Here is a 19,916-nt window from a genome sequence, read left to right as displayed (position 1 = left end):
TCAGTGGTAGAGTGCTTGCCTTGCATGCATGAGGCTCTGGGTTCGATTCCTCAGCACCACATAAGCAAAAAGAAAAAAGCCGGAAGTGGTGCTGTGGCTCAAGTGGTAGAGCGCTAGCCTTGAGCTGAAGAGCTGAGGGACAGTGCCCAGGCCCAGAGTTCAGGTCCCACGACCGACCCAAAAAAAAAAGAAAAAACCTAAATTTTCAATGTAATGTTGAACTGGTTGAATGCAATACAGAAAATAGTTATAGCAGCTTCACTTAAGTTATCTGAATAAACATTATCACAGTATTAAGAAAGCAAGGTAAACAAATAGCTTAAGTATTTTATTTGTTTGCAACTAAGCTTGTTAACACTATATAATGAAAATGTACAAAGAATAATGTTGCAGTTTTTGGTTAGATTTAAGTCAAAGACATTCATCAATAAGGAATCTTTGAATGTGAACATCCCAGAAATTTCTCTAAGCCATCTGATCAGAACAACTGTCTCTGAATATTACCTTACTTTGGAAGGTATTGGCATACATTTGAATTAAAACTCAAGAATTTTTTTTCAAAATAAGCCGTAATTTTAAAAAAACTATTCTATATTCAAACTAAAACAATTTTAATAGAACTTTCCTTTCCAGAAACAATAGCAAAGGAAACAAGGCATTTTGTAAAATGTGGTCCTGAACAAGTCACAGTAAAAAATAAATGCATACTTAACTTCCACCTCCTCAAAACAGAGGCTACTTTCTGTTCCATAGCCTTGGAAACAAGGTGAAGAACAGTCTATAAGCAACTTCAGGCAGGGGGTTGCCAAAACAAAGCTCAAGCAGTTGAATATGGACACCTCAGAAGTTTGGAAGAACCTGACGCAAGGATCCAAATTCTATTTTTAATAACTGAAAGGTGAAGTGGCTTGTCCCAAGTAGCAGTGCTGCCAAGGGCCTGGCCCAGCCCAGTGCTCACCTATGTTATGTTCCCGAGTAAACTCTGATGCTCCTGCTCCAGGGGAGACATTATCTCTGTAGAGGTTCAGTATCCAGGGAGCTCTTTTGTGAATGAGGTGAGCACAGACTCCACAGGGTATTTTAAGGCTTGGAGTCAAAGTATTTTTCTAACAAGGCTAGCCAGAGTCCATGTGTCCATGGCCTGTCTCCAGTTTGTTCTAATTTCTCACCACGAACTTGTAGATCTAGGACAGAAGACCTTTGCTATATCATCATAATCAAATCTAATGTCCACACTAACTTAGGATTCATATTCTGTGCCTGGAAACAGTCCCTGTTTTTAACAATAATACCTACACATAAAACAATCCACTGTTACAACTTATATGGTCACAAAACATTAATGCTCTTTTGTAGACCAAGCAAATGTTTTTAACCATAATTGTCGTGCATCAAATTCACAGCCAGAATCCCCAAGATCAAAAAAAAAAATCTGCACAATACAAATAATAACTTAAAGCACACATACACACATACACACACTCTCACACACACTCCTTACAGAACTGTGCTTGGGGAAACTCCATTTGTTGACTGCCACTGAAGGCATATTTTGCTAAACTGCTGCTCCAGGTATTTTTGTTTGTAAAATCTATCACAGTAGGGCACAGCTGTTTATTGGATGAGCAGAAAAGAAAGATATGCTTGTGGCAACCAGAAAGTTTTAAGGTCTTTCAAGTTGTATAAAATGGACCTGCAGAAACATTGAAGTGTTCTCAGGATGCAAAGTTGGAGCTGAAATGTGATATCAAACCAGTTGCAAAAAGTGTACAGCAGCCATCTCTTGAGGTCAAACCTGGTACCCAGATATGCAAAAGAGCTTCAGGATACATCTGCAAACAAGAGGACAAGACCACTGAAATATGAAATGTTGTGACTCTATATTCACTAATAGTAAATGTGATAAACAGCATGAGTCACCAACTAAAAGGCACTAAACTTCAAGAATTTAAGAAACTTTGCTCAAGGTTAGACTAAAACTATTTATAATTGACATTTTGAGTAACTTATAGTTTCAGAATGATTAGAATTAAGGAATTCTGCCAACATACTTAACAAGCTAGTTTAAGGAATCAGCTTCACAGAACTGAACAGTAACTGGAACCATCTTTCTGGAGAAGAGGCTACAAATACTGGCAGAACCACTGGTGATAACACTTTCTGCAAATAACTTATCTAAGCACTAGCCTTACATACAAAATGGGAGTAGTTCCTTTCTCACATGGTTACACTATAGATTTGGTGAAGACTTAAAAAGGCTTTCTAGGGCTGTGAATGTAGCTTAGTGGTAGAGTGCTTGCCTCGCAAGCATGAGGCCCTGGGTTTGATTCCTCAGTACCACATAAGCAGAAAAAGCTGGAAGTGGCGCTGTGGCTCAAGTGGTACAGTGCTAGCCTTGAGCTGAAGAGCTGAGGGACAGCGCCCAGGCCCACGACCAACAAAAGACAAAACAAAACAAAAAAACAAAATAGTAGTGCTTGTGGACACTTAAGTACTCTTAGGTATTATTTTACCTCATAGGGGATTTTTGCTATCAGGAGACAAGATATTCCATGTGAAAATCTTAGAACTTAAAACATTTCAAAGAAAAACTTAGCATACTCACAGCTTGTTGGCCTTGTCCCATATCGCCGCATAATCTGATCATGTGTGAATTTCACAAATGACTCATATTGTTCTGTGGCAGGAAAAAGGGGGGGAAAAATCAATGCAAGTATATACTAAGTTGGGCACTCCTAGCTACTCAGGAGGCTGAGATCTGAGGATCAAGGTTTGAATCCAAGTCAGGCAGATAGATCCCAGAGAATCTTTTTTTTTTTGGTCAGTCACAGGGCTTGAACTCTGGGCCTGGGCACTGTCCCTCAGCTCTTCAGCTCAAGGATAGCACTCTACCACTTGAGCCACAGCGCCACTTCCAGTTTTCTGGAGATCAGTTTCATGGACTTTCCTGCCCAGGCTAGCTTTGAACTGTGATCCTCAGATCTCAGCCTCCTGAGTAGCTAGGATTACAGGAGTGAGTCACTAGCGCCCAGACCAGAGAATCTTTAACCAGCAAAAAGCTGGAATGAGCCTGTGACTCAAATGATCGAACACCAGCCTTGAAGGAAGAAAGCTAAGGGACAACACCCAGGCCTTGAGTTCAAGCCCCAGTATTGGCTGCACACACACAAAAGTATGTACTTATCCCCAAGCCTCATTCTTCTAGCAGTTTTCCAAGAATCAAAGTGTCAAGGATGACATCTATCTTCCTACTTTGAGTTCTCTATCCTACCCTCTCAAATATTCCTCAGACATGCCACTGAGATTTGTTGCTTTTAGATCCAAATCCCTGACTCCTAGATTTGTTGTTCACTGATTATCTATATCCTAGCTACTCAGGAGGCTGAGATCTGAGGATTGAGGTTCAAAGCCAACACAGGCAGAAAAGTCAGTGAGACTCATATCTTCACTTAACCAGCAAAAAGCTGGAAGTTCAGCCGGGTGCAGATGGCTCATGCCTGTAATTCTAGCTACTCAGGAGATCTGAGGATCATGGTTCAAAGCCAGCCCAAGCAGGAAAGTCTGTGAGACTCTTATCTCCAATAAACCACCAGAAAACTGGAAGTGGCGCTGTGGCTCAAGTAGAGAGCTGGCCTTGAGCTGAAGAGCTGAAGGGCAGTGCCCAGGCCCAGACTTCAACTGCCATGACTGACAAAAAAGAATTAAAAAAAAAAAAAAAGCTGGAAGTTGGAGTGGTAGCTTTGAGCAATAAAGCTGGAGGGAAGTGCCCAGGCCTTCAGTTCAAGCCCTAGGATGGAGCATGCAAGCACAAGCACACAACATCGAATTCCCACAATGACCTTTCTCATGCTGTAACTCTTACAAACTAATGGTCTCAACACAGATTGGTGCTTATGACGATAAGCCAGCAAACTTCACAAATCTCCTAAAGATGATGAAGTTTGAAATGTTTCTTTGCTAAAAATTTCAGTGCATACACTGTGAAATATGAATGGACGAGCTGTGAATGTTGTTCATATAGTAGAGCACTTTCCTAATATTCACAAGGCCCTGAATTTAATCCCTAGCACAGAGGGACAGACAGAAATAAACAGAAAAGCATGAGTGTAAGCAGTAAGATGGCCATAAAACTAAGAGAAAATTTGATATGTGTATGTAACTGTGTAGTAACTAGGTAACTGCAGACAGTTCCACAGAAATATACCTTTTTTTCCCTCTCCTTGGGTGGTTGGTTGTGGGACTTAAGTTCAGGGCCTGGGTACTGTCCCTGAGTTCTTTTGCTCAAGGATAGTGTTCTACCACTTTGAGCCATAGCTCCATTTACATTTGAATGGTTAATTAGAGGCAAGAGTCTCACACAAGGACTTTTTTTTTGTCGGTTGTGGGACTTGAACTCTGGGCCTGGCCACTGTCCCTCAGCTCTTCAGCTCAAAGCGAGCGCTCTACCACTTGAGCCACAGCACTACTTCCGGTTTTCTGGTGGTTAACTGGAGATCAGACTTTCATGGACTTTCCTGCCTGGGTTGGCTTTGAACCATGATTCTTAGATCTCAGCCTCCTCAGAAGCTAGGATTACAGGTGTGAGGCACCAACACCTGGAATAAATATACCTTCTAAGGAAAGAAACTATTAGAAAGACAGAAGGTATCCTGATTTCTGTGAACAAGGAAGTGTCTTAAGAGTCAGCTGAGCCGGGCGCTGGTGGCTCATGCCTAGCTACTCAGGAGACAGATCTGAGGATCCCGGTTCAAAGCCAGCCGGTTCAAAGCCAGCCCGGGTAGGCCAGAAAGTCCGTGAGTCTCTTATCTCCAATAAACCACTCAAAAAAGGGAAGTGGCACTGTGGCTCCAGTGGTAGAGCCCTAGCTTGAGCTGAAGAGCCCAGGGACAGTGCCCAGGCCCAGAGTTCAAGCCCCACGACCGACCAAAAAATAAAAAAATAAAAAAGTGTCAGCAGATAGGAAGAAGCCAGATGCCAGTGGCTCTCGCCTGTAATCCTTGCTACTCAGGAGGCTGAGATCTGAGGATCGTGGTTCAAAGCCAGCCTGGGCAGGAAAGTCTGTGAGACTCTTATCTCCAATAAACCACTCAGAAAACCAAAAGTGGCGCCATGGCTCAAGTGGTAGAGTACTAGCCTTGAGGTGAAGAGCTGAGGGGCAGCATTCAGGCCCAGAGCTCAAGTCCTATTACTGACCAGCCCTCCCCCCCCCCCCAAAAGTCAGCTGATAGGAACATACTGGGTTAGGAGTAGGAGAGGGAATAATTATAGTGTCTTCTATTTTATTAGTATAATAAAGGATCTAGTTAGTCCTATAAGTAAACCTATTTAACTGTGCTTAACCCAACAGGTCCCAGTTTAAAGCAGATCTATGAGTAGGTTCTGATAAACCATGTTGCGTGGGTCACCAGATCAGTATAAAATATGTTCCCTAAAATCTCTATAATCCCAACACTATCCTCTTTCACTAAACCTGTATTACTTTTGTAGTTTTCTCTTGGTGGTAATGTGGTTTAAACTTAGGGCACTGTGCTTGTTAGGAAGACACTCTACTGCTGAGTCAGACCTTCAGCCCTCTTTAGCACTGGTTATTTTTGAGACATGGTCTCACTTCCTACCTAGGTATATGCCTGGAATAAAATCGGCCTAATTTATTAGGTTCTTATCATTGCTGGGATGACAGGCACATGACACCATGCCCAGCTTCTCCCAATGGGATAGGAGTCTCAAGAAATTTTCTGCCAAGTTGGCCTGGAATCCCAGCCTCCCAGGCAGCTGAGATAACAGGTGCCACAACCACACTGAGGCTAGCCTCCAAACAAGATCACCACAGCCTCCCAAGTAGATAGGATTTCAAATTTAGGCTGCCAGCACCTGGCTGGCACCTGCCTGCACATTTTGTGCATTACTTGCTATTCATTATTCAGATCCTTCCTTTCACATAAAGCTCTTCTTGCCATCACTAATCACCATCTTTGTTCTAGTCTTAGCTAGAGTCTCCTTGCTTTAGTCTATTTTATAACTTCCTAATCACAGAATGCCCAACTTCCCACATCTACAGACTCCCACCAGAATTTTGAGTATGTTGGCAATTCTGCACTCTTTCTAAACACCTGTTGAGTAGTTAGTACCATATCCCACCATTTTTTTTACCAGCTAGCTAACTCAAATGGCTTACTCAATGCCTGGGTTTATTCATATGGAAGATTACATGGAGAGTTTCATTTATTTATCAGAAATGCAAATCAGAAATCTTTCCATATAATATGTAACCTCAATATAAATAACCTCAATACTAATAATTCAGTAATCTCTCTTAATAGGATAGCTATCCCTTTCTAAGTGCTTGTTTTCTTTATTTAACTGAGGGTTCATTCATAGTGGATCCTATTAAAAACAACAGCACAGTCCTTGCTCTCAGCTCACCTGCTAGTTTAGTATTGAGGATTTGTTCATACTCCTCCCGAATTTTTTCTTCATAGTCTTTTAAGAGTCGCTCACATATTATTCCAACTTGTCGAAGGGTAAAAGTAGGCTGGTCCTTCTTCATCCAGGAAGAACCTGACCAGAAGACAAAATTTAGCTTACATATATTTCAGTTCTATGATTCAAAATAGAAACTTTTTAAAAAACAGTTCTCAAGCTGGTGGCTCATGCCTGTAATCTGAGCTACTCAAGAGGCTGAGATCTGAGGATCGCAGTTCAAAGCCAACCAAGGAAGGAAAGTCCATGAGACTCTTACATCCAATTAACCACCAGAAAACTGGAAGTGGTGCTCTGGCTCAAGTGGTAAGAGCGCTAGCCTTGAGCTAGAGTTCAGGGACAGTGCCCAGGCCTAGAGTTTAAGCCCCATGACAGACCAAAAAAAAAAAAAAAAAAAAAGTTCTCAAAATATATAAAAACTGTTCAGGAGTTGGGCACTGGTAGTTTATGCTCTAATCCTAAAATGAGGCTGAGATCTGAGGATCACAATTCAAAGCCAGACGGGGAAGGAAAGTCTATGAGCCTCATCTCCAATTAACCACCAAAAAGCCAGAAGCGGAGTTATGGCTCAAGTGGTAGAGTGCCAGCCTTGGGCAAAAATAGATCAGGAATAGCACTCAGGCCCTGAGAGTTCAAGTCTCAGGACCCAACACAAAAATAGAAAATCAGAACAAAAACACCTGTTCAGGAAAAAAAAAAAGTCACTATATTACCTGGAATACTTTCCCAAAAGTTTATGACTTTGTTTTTTTGAGACCAGGTCTTACTCAACATAATATAGGCTAGCTTCACTTATGATTCTCCTATCTTGGCCTCCTGAGTGCCACCATTATAGTCTCGAAATTGCAGGTGTGAATCACCTCACTCACTTCTCCATTCTTGTTTTATAAAGCAAAGCCAGGGGCAAAAGAACAACAGATATGTCGGCTGACCTGCTGCTACCAAAGAACAATTTTGATGCCACAGTAATCTGAGCCCATACTTAATGCTTTATTTCATAAAGAACAAAAAATTTAAAAAGGATATAAAACCTCCAGTCTGAATTAAGAAAAGTAGACTCAAGAGCATGAGGAAGATCAGCTCTTTGGAAATAATTTAGGCCTGCTTTTTAGGTTTTATGGGGACACATTATCTGTAAAATGACTAACAAAAAGATATATCAGCTAAGCCAGGCACTGGTGATACACACTAATAATCCTAGCTACTCAGGAGGCTGAGATCTATCTGAGGATTGGAGTTCAAAGTTCAGAGTTCAGCCTGGGCAGAAAAGTCACAGTGAGATTCTTCCCACCCCCACGCCCACCCCTCTTGGTCAGTCCTGTGGCTTGAACTCTCGGCCTGGGTGTTGTCTCTCAGCTCTTCAGCTCAAGGCAAGTGCTCTACCTCTTAAGCCACAGTGCCACTTCCAGTTTTCTGGTGGTTAACTGGAGGTAAGAGTCTCATGGGCTAGTCTGCCCAGGCTGGCCTTAAACCACAATCCTCAGATCTCAGTCTCCTGAGTAGTTAGGATTACAGGTGTGAGGCACTGGAGACCAATCACAGTGAGACTCTTATCTCCAATTAACTACTCAAAAATTAGAAGTGGCACTGTGGCTCAAGTGGTAGAGCTCTAGCCTTGAGCACAAAGAGGTTCAAGGACAAGGCCCAGGTCCTGAGTTCAAGCCTCATGACCAACAAAAAGATATACTTATGACTTAATTCTGCAGCAGAGCTTGGGCATCTTTTATTTTAAGCTCCATAGGTTATTCCGGGAAGATTCTGGGAAGCTGGTAAGGCCCTGGGAATTGCTCAATGTATTTGCTGAGCACAAATGGCTTCATACCCATAATCACAGCTACTCAGGAGGCTAAGATCTGACTTGAAGCCAGACTGCAGGAAAGTTCACAAGTCTCTCATCTCCAATTAAAAACAATAAAACAGGACATGGCGCTGTGGCTCAAATGGTAGAACACCACTCTTCAACAAAGAGAGCTAAAGGACAGTATCCAGTTTAAGCTTTAAGCTTTAGTATAGGCATACATGATAAGCCCACAATTAACAGTCATTAATGTTTAAGTCAAAACATGTTAATAGCCGGGCCTAGTGGCTCACGCCTGTAATCCTAGGTACTCAGGAGGCTGAGATATGAGGATTGCAGTTCAGAGTCTGGGAGACAGATCTCCAATGCAGTTCAAAGTCTGGGAGACAGATCTCCAATTACACAAAACTGGAAGTAGTGCAGTGGCTCAAAGTGGTAGTGCACTAGCCTTGAGCTGAAGAGCTCAAGGACAGCACCCAGGCCCAGAGTTCAAGCAACAAGCTCAAACAAGGATTCCCTTTTTACTTATGAGTAGACAATTAGGCACTATATCTCATTCTTCATCTCCTTTGAATCTAGGGTGAAAGAATTAAAGGTTCAGGGTAGATAGAGAGATAGAGTGCTTTTGCCTAGCATGCATGTAGCCCTGGGTTCTATTCTTCAGTATCACATAAACAGAAAAAGCCAGAAGTGCTGATGTAGCTCAAGTGGTAGAGTAGCCTTGAGCAAAAGAAGCTCAAGGATGGTGCCCAGGCCTTGAACTCAAGCCCCAGGACCGGTTAAAAAATAAATTAATTAATTAAACCAGAACTTCTTTCTATGGTAACACTATGAAATCCATTGCTTCCATATTTAGTATAACCTCTTTCTAATGTCTCTCTTGTCCCTTTACCGTAGAATATATGAAATTCAGAACTGCATTTTTCACCTCCCTGATGGCTAATATTTCAGATGTAAGGGCTATGGCTATACCTGAAAGTATGGCCTCTCAAAAAAAAAAAAAAGAAAAAAAAAAGTCTTTAAGTATTGGCTCATTCAAAATAAATAATAATACTAATAATACTTAGTATAGCACCTACTTAGCTTGTACAAGGTTCTGGGTTACTATCCCCAGGTCTGAAAATAACAATTTTTTAAGCTGAAATTCATATAACATAGAATCAGCCATTTCAAAGCAATTCAATGGCACTCAGTATAGTCACAATGTTGTGCAACAATCCCTTACATCTAGCTTCAAAACATTTCTAGCGCTCTAAAAAATAAACCTATCCATTAAGTAGTTTCTCCCCAGCCTCCAGCTCCTGACAACCACCAGTCTGTGTCTGGAAGACAGAATTTTTGCTGTTGTTATTGTTTTGTTTTGTTTTGTTTTTTTGGTCTGGTCGTGGGGCCTGAACTCTGGGCCTGGGTGCTGTCCCTCAGCTCTTCAGCTCAAAGCTAGCACTCTACCACTTGAGTCACAGCGCCACTTCCAGCTTTTTTCTTTTTTGCTTATGTGGTGCTGAGGAATCGAACCCAGGGCCTCAAGCATGCAAGGCAAGCGCTCTACCACTGAGCCACCTTCCCAGCCCTTGTTTTATTTTATACTCCAGGTTGTCTTTAAATTGAACTTGATAACCTTCTGCTTCTGTGTCCCAAATGCTAAAAGACTGCTGGGATTAGAGGTGTATATCACCATGTCCCTTGAGACAATTTTTAAAATTTTGGTTGGTTATTGGGACTTGAACTCAGGGCCTGGGTGCTGTCCCTCAGCTCTTCAGCACAAGGCTAGTGCTCTACCACTTGAGCCACAGTGCCACTTTCAGTATTTGAGTGGTTATTGGAGTCTCATGGGACTTTTCTGCCCAGGCTGGCTTCAAACAGAAATCCTCAGATCTCAGCCTCTTGAGTTGCTAGGATTACAGGCGTGAGCCACCAGCCCACCATTGAAGAGGAATAATTTTTGAGGGAACAAATTCCTCTCCTTATAAAGGAGACAGAATCCATTACCACTACATAAGTTCAAAACACTTGACCTATTTAATATTGTATGGAAGGCAAGGCTGGTTCACTAAGTAGCCACACAAACTCCTTCCAATTTAGAAATGTGTGTATGTATGTGAGTACATGCACATGTGCCTGTATTGGGGCTTGAACTCTGAGCCTTGGTACTGTCCGTGAGCTTTGTTGCTTAAGGCCGGTACTCTTCCATTTGAGCCACAGTTTTCTTTTGGCTTTTTTTGGTAGCTAACTGGAGATACCTCTCACTTATTACTTTTTTTTCCTGGGCTGGCTTCAAACCATCATCCTCAGATCTCAGCCTCTTGCCTGGGTAGGATTATAGGCATGAGCCACCAGCACCCTGCTGAAATTTTATTTTTTGAGCACACATCCTCCACATCCAGCATCTCAATGATGTAACATAGCAAGAATGTCTAACAGAACTTTCTGCAATGTGGAAATGTCTTACAGTTTTGCATGCTCAATACAACAGTCATGCATGCCTGTAATCCTAGCTACTTAGGAGACTAAAATTTGACCACTACTGTTCGAAACCAGCCCTAGCAGTAAAATCTGTGCAACACATCTCCAATTACCACCAAAAATACAGAAGCGGACCTGTGGCTCCTGTGGTAGAGAACTAGCCTTGATGGGCTGGGAAGGTGGCTCAGTGGTAGAGCACTTGCCTTGCATGCCTGAGGCCCTGGGTTCGATTCCTCAGCACCACATAAGCAAAAAAAGAAAAAAGCCCTAAGTGGCGCTGTGGCTCAAGTGGTAGAGCACTAGCCTTGAGCTGAAGAGCTGAGGGACAGCACCCAGGTCCAGAGTTCAGGATCCACGACTGGACCCAAAGAAAAAAAAAAAAAAAAAGAGAGAACTAGCTTTGAGCTAAAAGCAGAAAAGCTCAGGGCTTGAGTTCAAGCCCCAAGACTGGCATACAATAAAACCAAACCAAACATCATCCTCATTGGTGATTATGCATCTAAGAAATGAATTTTTATACTTCACTTTACTTAACTTTCACTTAAATAGCTAATGGACACATTACAGCTGTATAGTTATAAACACACTTAAGCACACTTACCTGGAGAACTAGGTGCTGTGAGTGTGGAAGAGACAGGTTGGCTTTCTGAAGTACAAGCTTCACTTTGATTGAGAACAACTTCTAAATGTCTCCACTTCTGAAAACGACTATATTCTTGCTTTATGTTCTGAAAAATTTGCTCTAATAATAAATTTAAAAAAATCAGGCCGTTATTTTATGTTATTTCTTCAGCCTTTCTTCCGAAGGTGGAATAAACCACTTTCTTCTTCATGATGCTGGAGACAGGGCTTCTCTGCATGTCCTCTACCACTGAGCTTATCATCAATGAAGGAGGGTATGTTTACTGTTTACTAGACTTTAATCCCTTTATATACAGGTCTCAATCTCCCCCTACATGTTATTAATACTAACAAGTAAATGTTTATACTGTATGCAACATTCCTTCTATAGCCACTGAGACCATGTGTTCTTATTGCCACTACTTCAAAAATGGATAAAATAGCAGGTTTGTCCCAGAGTTCAAGCCCCACAACCGACAAAAAAAAAAAAAAAATAGCAGGTTTGTAGGCATAAGCTACTCGGACAGTTCTCTTCACTTGTCTTCCTATAAGATGATAGATTTGCTGTATGCAGGAAACTTTGTCAATTTACAGTAAAAGAAACCACTCTAGGGGCTGGGAATGTGGCTCAGTGGTAGAATTCTTGCCTAGCATATATGAAGCCCTGGGTTCAATTCCTTAGTACCACATAAACAGAGAAGGCCAGAAGTGGGACCGGGCCCAGAGTTCAGGCCCACCACCAACAACAACAAAAAAAAAGAAAATAATTTTCAGATCCCATTAGAGTTAATATTTGTTAGGATTCAGATTTTTCTTTTTTTTTTTTTTTGGGTCTGGTCGTGGGGCCTGAACTCTGGGCCTGGGCGCTGTCCCTCAGCTCTTCAGCTCAAGGCTAGTGCTCTGCCACTTGAGCCACAGCGCCACTTACGGCTTTTTCTTTTTGCTTATGTGGTGCTGAGGAATCGAACCCAGGGCCTTAAGCATGCAAGGGAAGCGCTCTACCACTGAGCCACCTTCCCAGCCCGGATTCAGATTTTTCTGAGTCAAGGTAATCAACCAAATTTGGTAATGCTATTAAACGAAGTCCAGGAAACACCAATTACTAACCACCTTGAAGTATACTCCTAGCAAAAACAAAAAATCTGGAAGGATTTTTTAAAGTCATTCACTTTTGTAGTATAAATATTCTATTTTCTTAATAAAAACAAGCAAACACATGAAAATAAACCCAGAAAATTTTATCCTCTACTCAAATTATTCTAGTATACATTGTATATTTAATGGCAGGAAATATTTATTTATTTATTTTTTTTTTGGGTCCGGTCGTGGGGCCTGAACTCTGGGCCTGGGTGCTGTCCCTCAGCTCTTCAGCTCAAGGCTAGCGCTCTACCACTTGAGCCACAGCGCCACTTCCAGCTTTTTTCTTTTTGCTTATGTGGTGCTGAGGAATCAAACCCAGGGCCTCAGGCATGCAAGGCAAGCGCTTACCACTGAGCCACCTTCCCAGCCCCTAATGGTAGGAATTAATAATATCATTTCCTACTAGCTATGTAACTAACTACGCCTCTGCCTCTCCCCTGCCCCCACCCCTAGGGCTGAGGACTGAACTTAAGGTCTTGCTTGCACTTGCCAGGCAAATGTTCTTCCACTGAGTTAAATCCCTAACCTTTATGTAACTAAATCTGGGAAGTCATTCAGGATCTTCAGTAAAAATGTCAAATACCTAACTTATTAGGTTGCAAGAATCAAAATAAAAATATTAATAATATTGCTAGTAATATTAACAAGTGGTTGTGTGGCTCAGGAACCTAACATGAATTCTCAAAGTACCTCCATACCTAGGTAACTTTTCTTCCATCTCAATCCTCCATGCTAGAATATAAGGTTAGCAATGCTTTCCATTAAGAATGCTGTACAGAGTTCATGTTTTATATCCTTGTAGTTGTAAGGCTTTTTAAAAACTAATATTCTTCAAGTAAATGTACTTGGCAGACAATACAAGGATGTAAGGAACTGTAATGATTTGAAACAAGAAAGGACAAGTATGAAGACAATGCTCCTAAGAACAGAAGGCCATTGATAAACTTCTAAATGCCTCAGGTATTCCATGAACAAATGGGAAGAAACAACCATGAGACTAGTAGGACTACCAACTTGTATCCTCAGAATTAAGGAAGGGGTGTAATTTTCCTCTGAAAAAGGTCACACAGTGGGTGCCAATGGCTCATGCCTATATTCCTAGCTACTCAGGAGGCTGAGATAGGAGGACATGGTTTGAAGCCAGCCCAGAGTCCATTAGACTCTTATCTCCAACTAACCACCAAAAGTGGCATTGTGGCTCAAAGTGGTAAAGCCTCTAGCAGAAAAAGCTCAGGGACAGTACCCAGTCCTGAGTTCAAGCCCCACGACTACCACCACCACCACCACCAACAAAAGCCACATAAGACAGCAAACAGCACTTTAAAATTTTCCTTTTTTAGCAGTGGACGATGTTTTTTCTTTTACAATCATTAAGTGCAATAACATAAAGGAGTCCAAAGAGAAGGAACAGTTTTATTCACAACAAACTCCTTCACCCTTGATGTACCTACAAGGTCAAGTATTTGTTGCTTCAAAGATCTTAAAAGACTCTTATCTGGTACTAGTCCCCCCTTCCCCCCCCAAAAAAAAAGCTATTCTCCAACTCTAAAGCCATGATCAATTAACTTTAAAATCTAGGCTCACCCCATATTCACAAAACCATTTCTGGAGATGGCAAGCTCCTCCATGATGGGTATCCACTTACTAAAAATCTAAGTGCAGGTTGGAATGTAGTGCAGTGACCAAGTGTTTGCCTAGTGAAGCGCTACATCCTGGGTTTGATCCCCACTACCAAAAAAGAAAATTAAAAAGAAAGGAAGGAAGGGAGGGAGGAAGGGAGGGAGAAATCTGTCAGGAGCCTGTGGCTCACACCTGTAATCCTAGCTACTTAGGAGGCTGAAATCTAAGGATTGCCTTTCAAAGGCAGCCGAGGCAGAAAAGTCCCCATAAGACTCTTATCTCTCATTAACCACTCAAAAACTGGAAGTGGAGCTATGGCTCAAGTGGTCAAGCACTAGCCTTGAGTACAAAGACACTCAGGGACAGCACCCAGGCCCCAAGTTCAAGCCCTACAACCGACCAAAAAAAAAAAAGTCTAGGGCTGAAAATGGGGCATGAAGCCCTGGGTTCAATTCCTCAGTACCACATGAACAGAAAAAGCCTGAAGTGGTGCTGTGGCTCAAGTGATACAATGATAACCTTGAGCAAAAAGAAACTCAGAAGCCAGGCGCTGATGGATCACGCCTATAATCCTAGCTACTCAGGAGGCTGAGATCTGAGGATCACAGTTCAAAGCCAGCCCAGGCAGGGCAGCAAAGTCCATGAGATTCTTTTTTTTTTGTTGTTGGTTGTGGGTCTTGAACTCTGGGCCTGGGCACTGTCCCTCAGCTCTTCAGCTCAAGGCGAGCACTCTACCACTTGAGCTACAGTGCCACTTCCAGTTTTCTGGTGGTTTATTGGAGATAGGAGTTTCACGGTCTCTCCTGCCCGGGCTGGCTTTGAACCGCAATCCTCAGATCTCAGCCTCCTGAGTAGCTAGGATTACAGGCGTGAGCCACCAGCACCCGGCAAGTCCATGAGATTCTTATCTCCAATAAAGCACTCAGAAAACTGGAAGTGGCACAGTGGCTCAATTGGTAGAACACTAGCCTTGAGGTGAAGAGCTGAGGGACAGCATTCAGAGTTCAAGCCCCATGACAGACAAAAAAAAAGAAAGAAAAGAAAAGAAACTCAGGGACAGTGCTCAGGCCCTGAGTTGAAGCCCCAGGACTGGCAAAAAAAAAAAAACAAAAACAAAACAACAACAACAACAAAAAACCCTAAGTAATAAATGGCTAATTTCATAGGCTGTTTTCCAAAAGCTGTTCTTATTATGTATCTTTTTTGGGAGGGGGGCGGGGGGGGTAGTGATGGTTCTGGTATTTGAATTCAGGGCTTTGCACTTCTAGGCAATCATTTTACCACTTGAGTCACATCTCCCAGACCACAGATACTTTCTGTAAAGTGAAGTAAAAAATGTCTTGACTATTTCTGAAAGAAGTTTACAATCCTCAAGGTAACACTGGGATGTTACAATTAAATGAAGCCAGATGGTTAAAATCCTTTTTCTGACTTTATTCTTAACTGTATAGCAACTGATGTGTCCCCCCGACCCCTGCATTGTTCAAATAATGAACTATTTATTGCATTACATTTCTTTCATGACAGAACCAAATTCTAGTAAGCATTAAATAGGCCTGGAGGTATAGTTCAGTGGTGAAGTGAATGCAAGCTTGAGGCCTGGGGTATTATCCCAAGCACTACAAAGAAATAAAAATTAAGAAATGTAACTAAGGGGGCTTGGGGTTAGCTCCTCCAACACATACTTGAGGCCTTAGGTTCAATGTCCAACATTCCCTCCTCCCCCAATGTCCTCATTATAGCATTGCCATATTTAGGCTTCCAAATAATTTCTCATGTGAACTACAAAGAAACTAGTGTAGGAAGAAAGTATTGAAGAAACAAAGACATAAAACCTGTATCATCACTTCAAGTGGACACCTGTGCCCCGACCCTCCCCCTTTCTTATGAGATGGAATGGGCTCTCTGTTGCCCAGGCATGTGTGGAACTCCTGGGCTCAAGCAATTGCAATGCTCAGTCTCAGTCTTCCCAGTAAGCAGAACTACAGCCCAGCTTCCTTTCTCCCACGCCTCCGTTGATTACAAAAACACTATTCCAAATGTTACCTCATTATGTGCAGTACAACATTAAATAATCATGGAATTTAAAGAACAGCGTTCCTATGTGATAGATTAGGTAATGAGTCAATGACTCTTTGGATTAGCAAACAGAAAGAAAAAAAAAGTAGGTCTGGGGTAAAGAGCAGTCATGGTTTAAAGAAAATATGTAAGTCTGGGAGAGCTAAATTGGCTGCAAGATGTAAGAAGGCCTGAAATCTGCGCAGTTAATACACAGTAAAAAGGAAATAAAATATAAAGACACCAGTAAGTAAAGAGGTGATTAAAGAATAATCTTAGAAGAAGACTTCAAGGTTTTGCTTAGTTTAAGAATAGGAAAAAAGCAACCAACAACAAAGAAATGACTTGCCAACATTCACTTTTGGGAACCCTTCATTTTGGAAGCCCTTTTAAAGTGCTGAATATTAATGCTAATGCACCCCCTCCCTCTACTCCTGCAATATGATAGGTATGTTCACCGTCACATGAATCCTTCCCTTTCCTTGGCTGAAGTGGAATGCCTTACTGAAGAAGAGTCCCTGGGCTACAGTTGAATTCCTGCTACCAGGCCAATGTATGTTAAAGGATTCTCAAGTTCTGGCCAACGGCATAACCCATAACCCATTTCAAGCCATATATGGTACAAGACAATAGACATACAGTAAAACAGGGCCAGTCCTTTAGAAATGGTCAGGTGGAAATCGAATCCCATGGTTCCTGAGGCCTGGGGTCCTAAAGACCTCTGCAAACGAAGCTGTGTGGTGGGTGCCGTACCAGCCACAGCACGGGCTTGGGGTGGCACACTCACACTCTTCCCCTCGACCCGTCCCCCCACCCCGCTCAAGGCCGAGTTCGTGAGCAGAATCCAATTTCCCACGGCCCACTGGGTCTACAGGGCGGATCTGTGCAGCAGACGCCGGAGGGGGCTCGGGACCGGGAGGCCCCCATCCAGAAGGGTTTTCCCACCCCTCCAGGATCTCTACCTCCAAGAAAACCGAACGTCGACATGGTGGGGCCACTACCCTCCCGGATGTCTCGCGTCCCCGGAAGCAACCAGGCCCATCGGCACCCCAGTTCCCTTTTCTCAAAGCAAAGAAGGGGTCCGTGCGGGAATTCACCCGGCGTCCATGACCCCCTCCGCCCCCCGCCCCCAGCCTGGGCCTGGCTCCCTGCCAAGCCCGCAGCGGTGCAGGTTACCCGGAGTTGGAAGGCGCCGCTCGCTGCCGGGCGAGGCTGGCTGCTGGAGAGTCGGCGACAGGGTCTGAGTCGGAAACGGCGGCGGCTCGGCGTCCGGGGGCCTCAGGCCCGGTGTGGGGCCGGGCAGAGGGGCGCAGCGCCGCCGCTTTGGGGAACCGGGGCTCAGCAGCGCCGCCTCGAACTCCATAGGCCGTTTCAGTGTCGCCCCGCACGCCATTCCGCTGAGGGGGCAGGGACCAGGAGCGGACGCGGCAGCAACTGTGGCCCGAGCTCCGGCTGCTCACCGGGGCTCACAAGCCAAGCCGGCTCCAATGGCGCCTCCAGCACCCGGCAGCGGCGCTGGCCCCGCCTCCTGTGACGTCACGGGAACTCGCCACCGCCCGGCGGGTGGGGGGGAGAGAAGACGGAAGAGGGACGCTCCGGGAGGAATGTCGGCTACCGCCCGGCCCGCGGCGCCCCCGCCGAGGAAGTGGAACGATCTGGGAGGAGAGCGCGGTCGCCAGGCAACGCCGAAGAGGCCCCTACTCCCGCCCCTGCCCGGCCCAGGGTCCCATTTCCCCCAGTCAGCTTCCCCCAACCCCCACTCCAGGGCGGCCGCGCCGGGGTGGCCCCTGAGGTTTTCGCACCTGCGCGGCCTGGGTGTGGGGGGAGGGGAGAGTTTGGAGTGGTTGGGTGAGAGATCACGGGGCTAGGCGGGGCGGAGAGGGGAGGGGGGCTGGGAATTCCGGGTGGCCTGGTGACCTCCTTCTGGGAGGTTCCCGGTTACCTCGATCTTGTGATCCGGGAAGAGGTGATTCTGAAAGGTCTGCTGAGTCCGGAGAAATCTGCGCTCAAATCTTACTGTTTTTACATGTCAGTATATAAATCAGGATAGGTATTTTTAAATTCCATTTTATTGTAAAGATGCTGTACAGAGGGGTTACAGTTACACGAGGAAGGTAATGAGTACATTCCTTGTCGAGCAAAATCAGGATCGATTTTTAAGAAGTCCACAAACCCATTGAAAATAATTTGTAGAGGTTTGTGGATGTGTTTCGGGGCCAGATGACACATACATGAAGCAATACATCAAATGGCCCTGTGGACCAAAAGTTATTTTTAAAAGGCTGAGAATGTGGTTCAAGGGTAGGGTGCTTGCCCTAGCGTGCACGAAGCCCTGGGTTCAATTCCTCAGTACCACATGCACAGAAAAAGCCGGGGGTGGCGCTGTGGCTCAAGTAGTAGAGTGGTAGAGTGCTCGCCTTGAGCAAAAGAAGCTCAGGGACAGTGAGTGTTCAAGTCCTGAGTTCAAGCCCAGGACTGCCAAAAAAAAAAAAAGAAAAGAAAAAGAAACTGGGAGTGAGGGAAGGGGTGATATTGTACAAAAAGAAATGTACTCAGAAGGCTGAGATCTGAGGACCGATCCTGGTTCCAAGCCAGCCCGGGCAGGAAAGTCCATCAGAATTCATCTCTGATAAATTACTCAAAAACTGGAAGTGGTGCTGTGGCTCAAAGTGGTAGAGCAGCTTAAGAGTCAGTTCCCCAGCCCCTGAGCTCAAGCCTCACGACCGACCAAAGAAAAAGAAAAAGGATCTGGCTTGGACACCGGTGGCTCATGCCTGTAATCCTAGCTACTCAGGAGGCTGAGATCTGAGGATCTCAGTTCAAAGCCAGCTCAGGGAAGGAAAGTCCATGAAACAATAAACCACCAGAAAACTGGAAGTGGTGCTGTAGCTCAAGTGGTAGAGCGCTAGCCTTGAGCTGAAGAGCTGAGGACAGTGCCCAGGCCAAGAGTTCAAGCCCCACAACCGCCAAAAAAAAAAAGAAAAAGAAAAAAGGACTTGTCTTCAACATATCTCTATGGTTGGCTTTATAGAACAGTCCAGATTCTAGATACTCTCCACTAGGCAGGATGAAAGTAAATGTGCCCCAACACTTTACTTGGAAATAGAGGCACATTATCTCCATTTTTTTTTTCACTTGGTTTCTTCCCTGTTAATTTGTTCTGGGCCTTTAAAGTCTTCCTTTTTTTAAAAAAAATTATTTTTGGTGGTGGTGTGCTTTGAACTCAGATATTTGAACTTGCTGGACAGGAGCTTTATGGCTTGAGCCATGTTTCCAACCCTCCTGACATAGGTTATGTACTTTTGCTTTTTTTTTTTTTACTTCTCTCTCTCTCTCTCTCTCTCTCTCTCTCTCTCTCTCTCTCTCTCTCTCTCTCTCTCTCTCTCTCTCTTTCTCTTTCTATATATATATTTATTATTACTATTTTTTTGGTAGGTCATGGAGCTTGAACTCTAGGCCTGGGCACTGTCCCTGAGCCTCTTCATATCAAGGCTAGCACTCTACCACTTGAGCCACAGTGTCACTTCCTGCTTTTTTCTGTTTATGTGGTACTGAGGAATCGAACCAGGGACTCATGCATGCAAGGCAAGCACTCTACTACTGAGCTACCCTACCAGCCTTTTATATTTTTTTTTACAATAGCAGAAATAATTCTAAGATGACTGAATATACTAAATGTTAAATTTATTTATTTCGTGGTGCTTGGGTGTGAATCCAGGGTCTTGGATATGCTAGG

General features: G+C 43.8%; 1 protein-coding gene across 1 annotated transcript; it reads right to left on the bottom strand.

Moving 5' to 3' along the window:
* Positions 1-307: 307 nt before the first annotated feature.
* On the bottom strand, positions 308-17,750 carry Akirin1 (akirin 1). The gene is made up of 5 exons (XM_070008864.1): positions 17,357-17,750; positions 11,343-11,483; positions 6,424-6,558; positions 2,606-2,677; positions 308-1,832 (listed from the first exon to the last, which is right to left on the bottom strand). The coding sequence occupies exons 1-5, from the start codon at positions 17,571-17,573 to the stop codon at positions 1,822-1,824; spliced, it is 576 nt and encodes a 191-aa protein (XP_069864965.1). The 5' UTR covers positions 17,574-17,750; the 3' UTR covers positions 308-1,821.
* Positions 17,751-19,916: the final 2,166 nt, after the last annotated feature.

The sequence above is a fragment of the Dipodomys merriami genome, unplaced genomic scaffold (genome assembly GCF_024711535.1).
Source record: "Dipodomys merriami isolate MVZ:Mamm:240054 unplaced genomic scaffold, mDipMer1.0.p SCAF_71, whole genome shotgun sequence".
Taxonomy (NCBI): domain Eukaryota; kingdom Metazoa; phylum Chordata; class Mammalia; order Rodentia; family Heteromyidae; genus Dipodomys; species Dipodomys merriami.
Note: the sequence above shows the minus strand (reverse complement) of the source record. Positions and strands in the feature narration are given on the sequence as shown.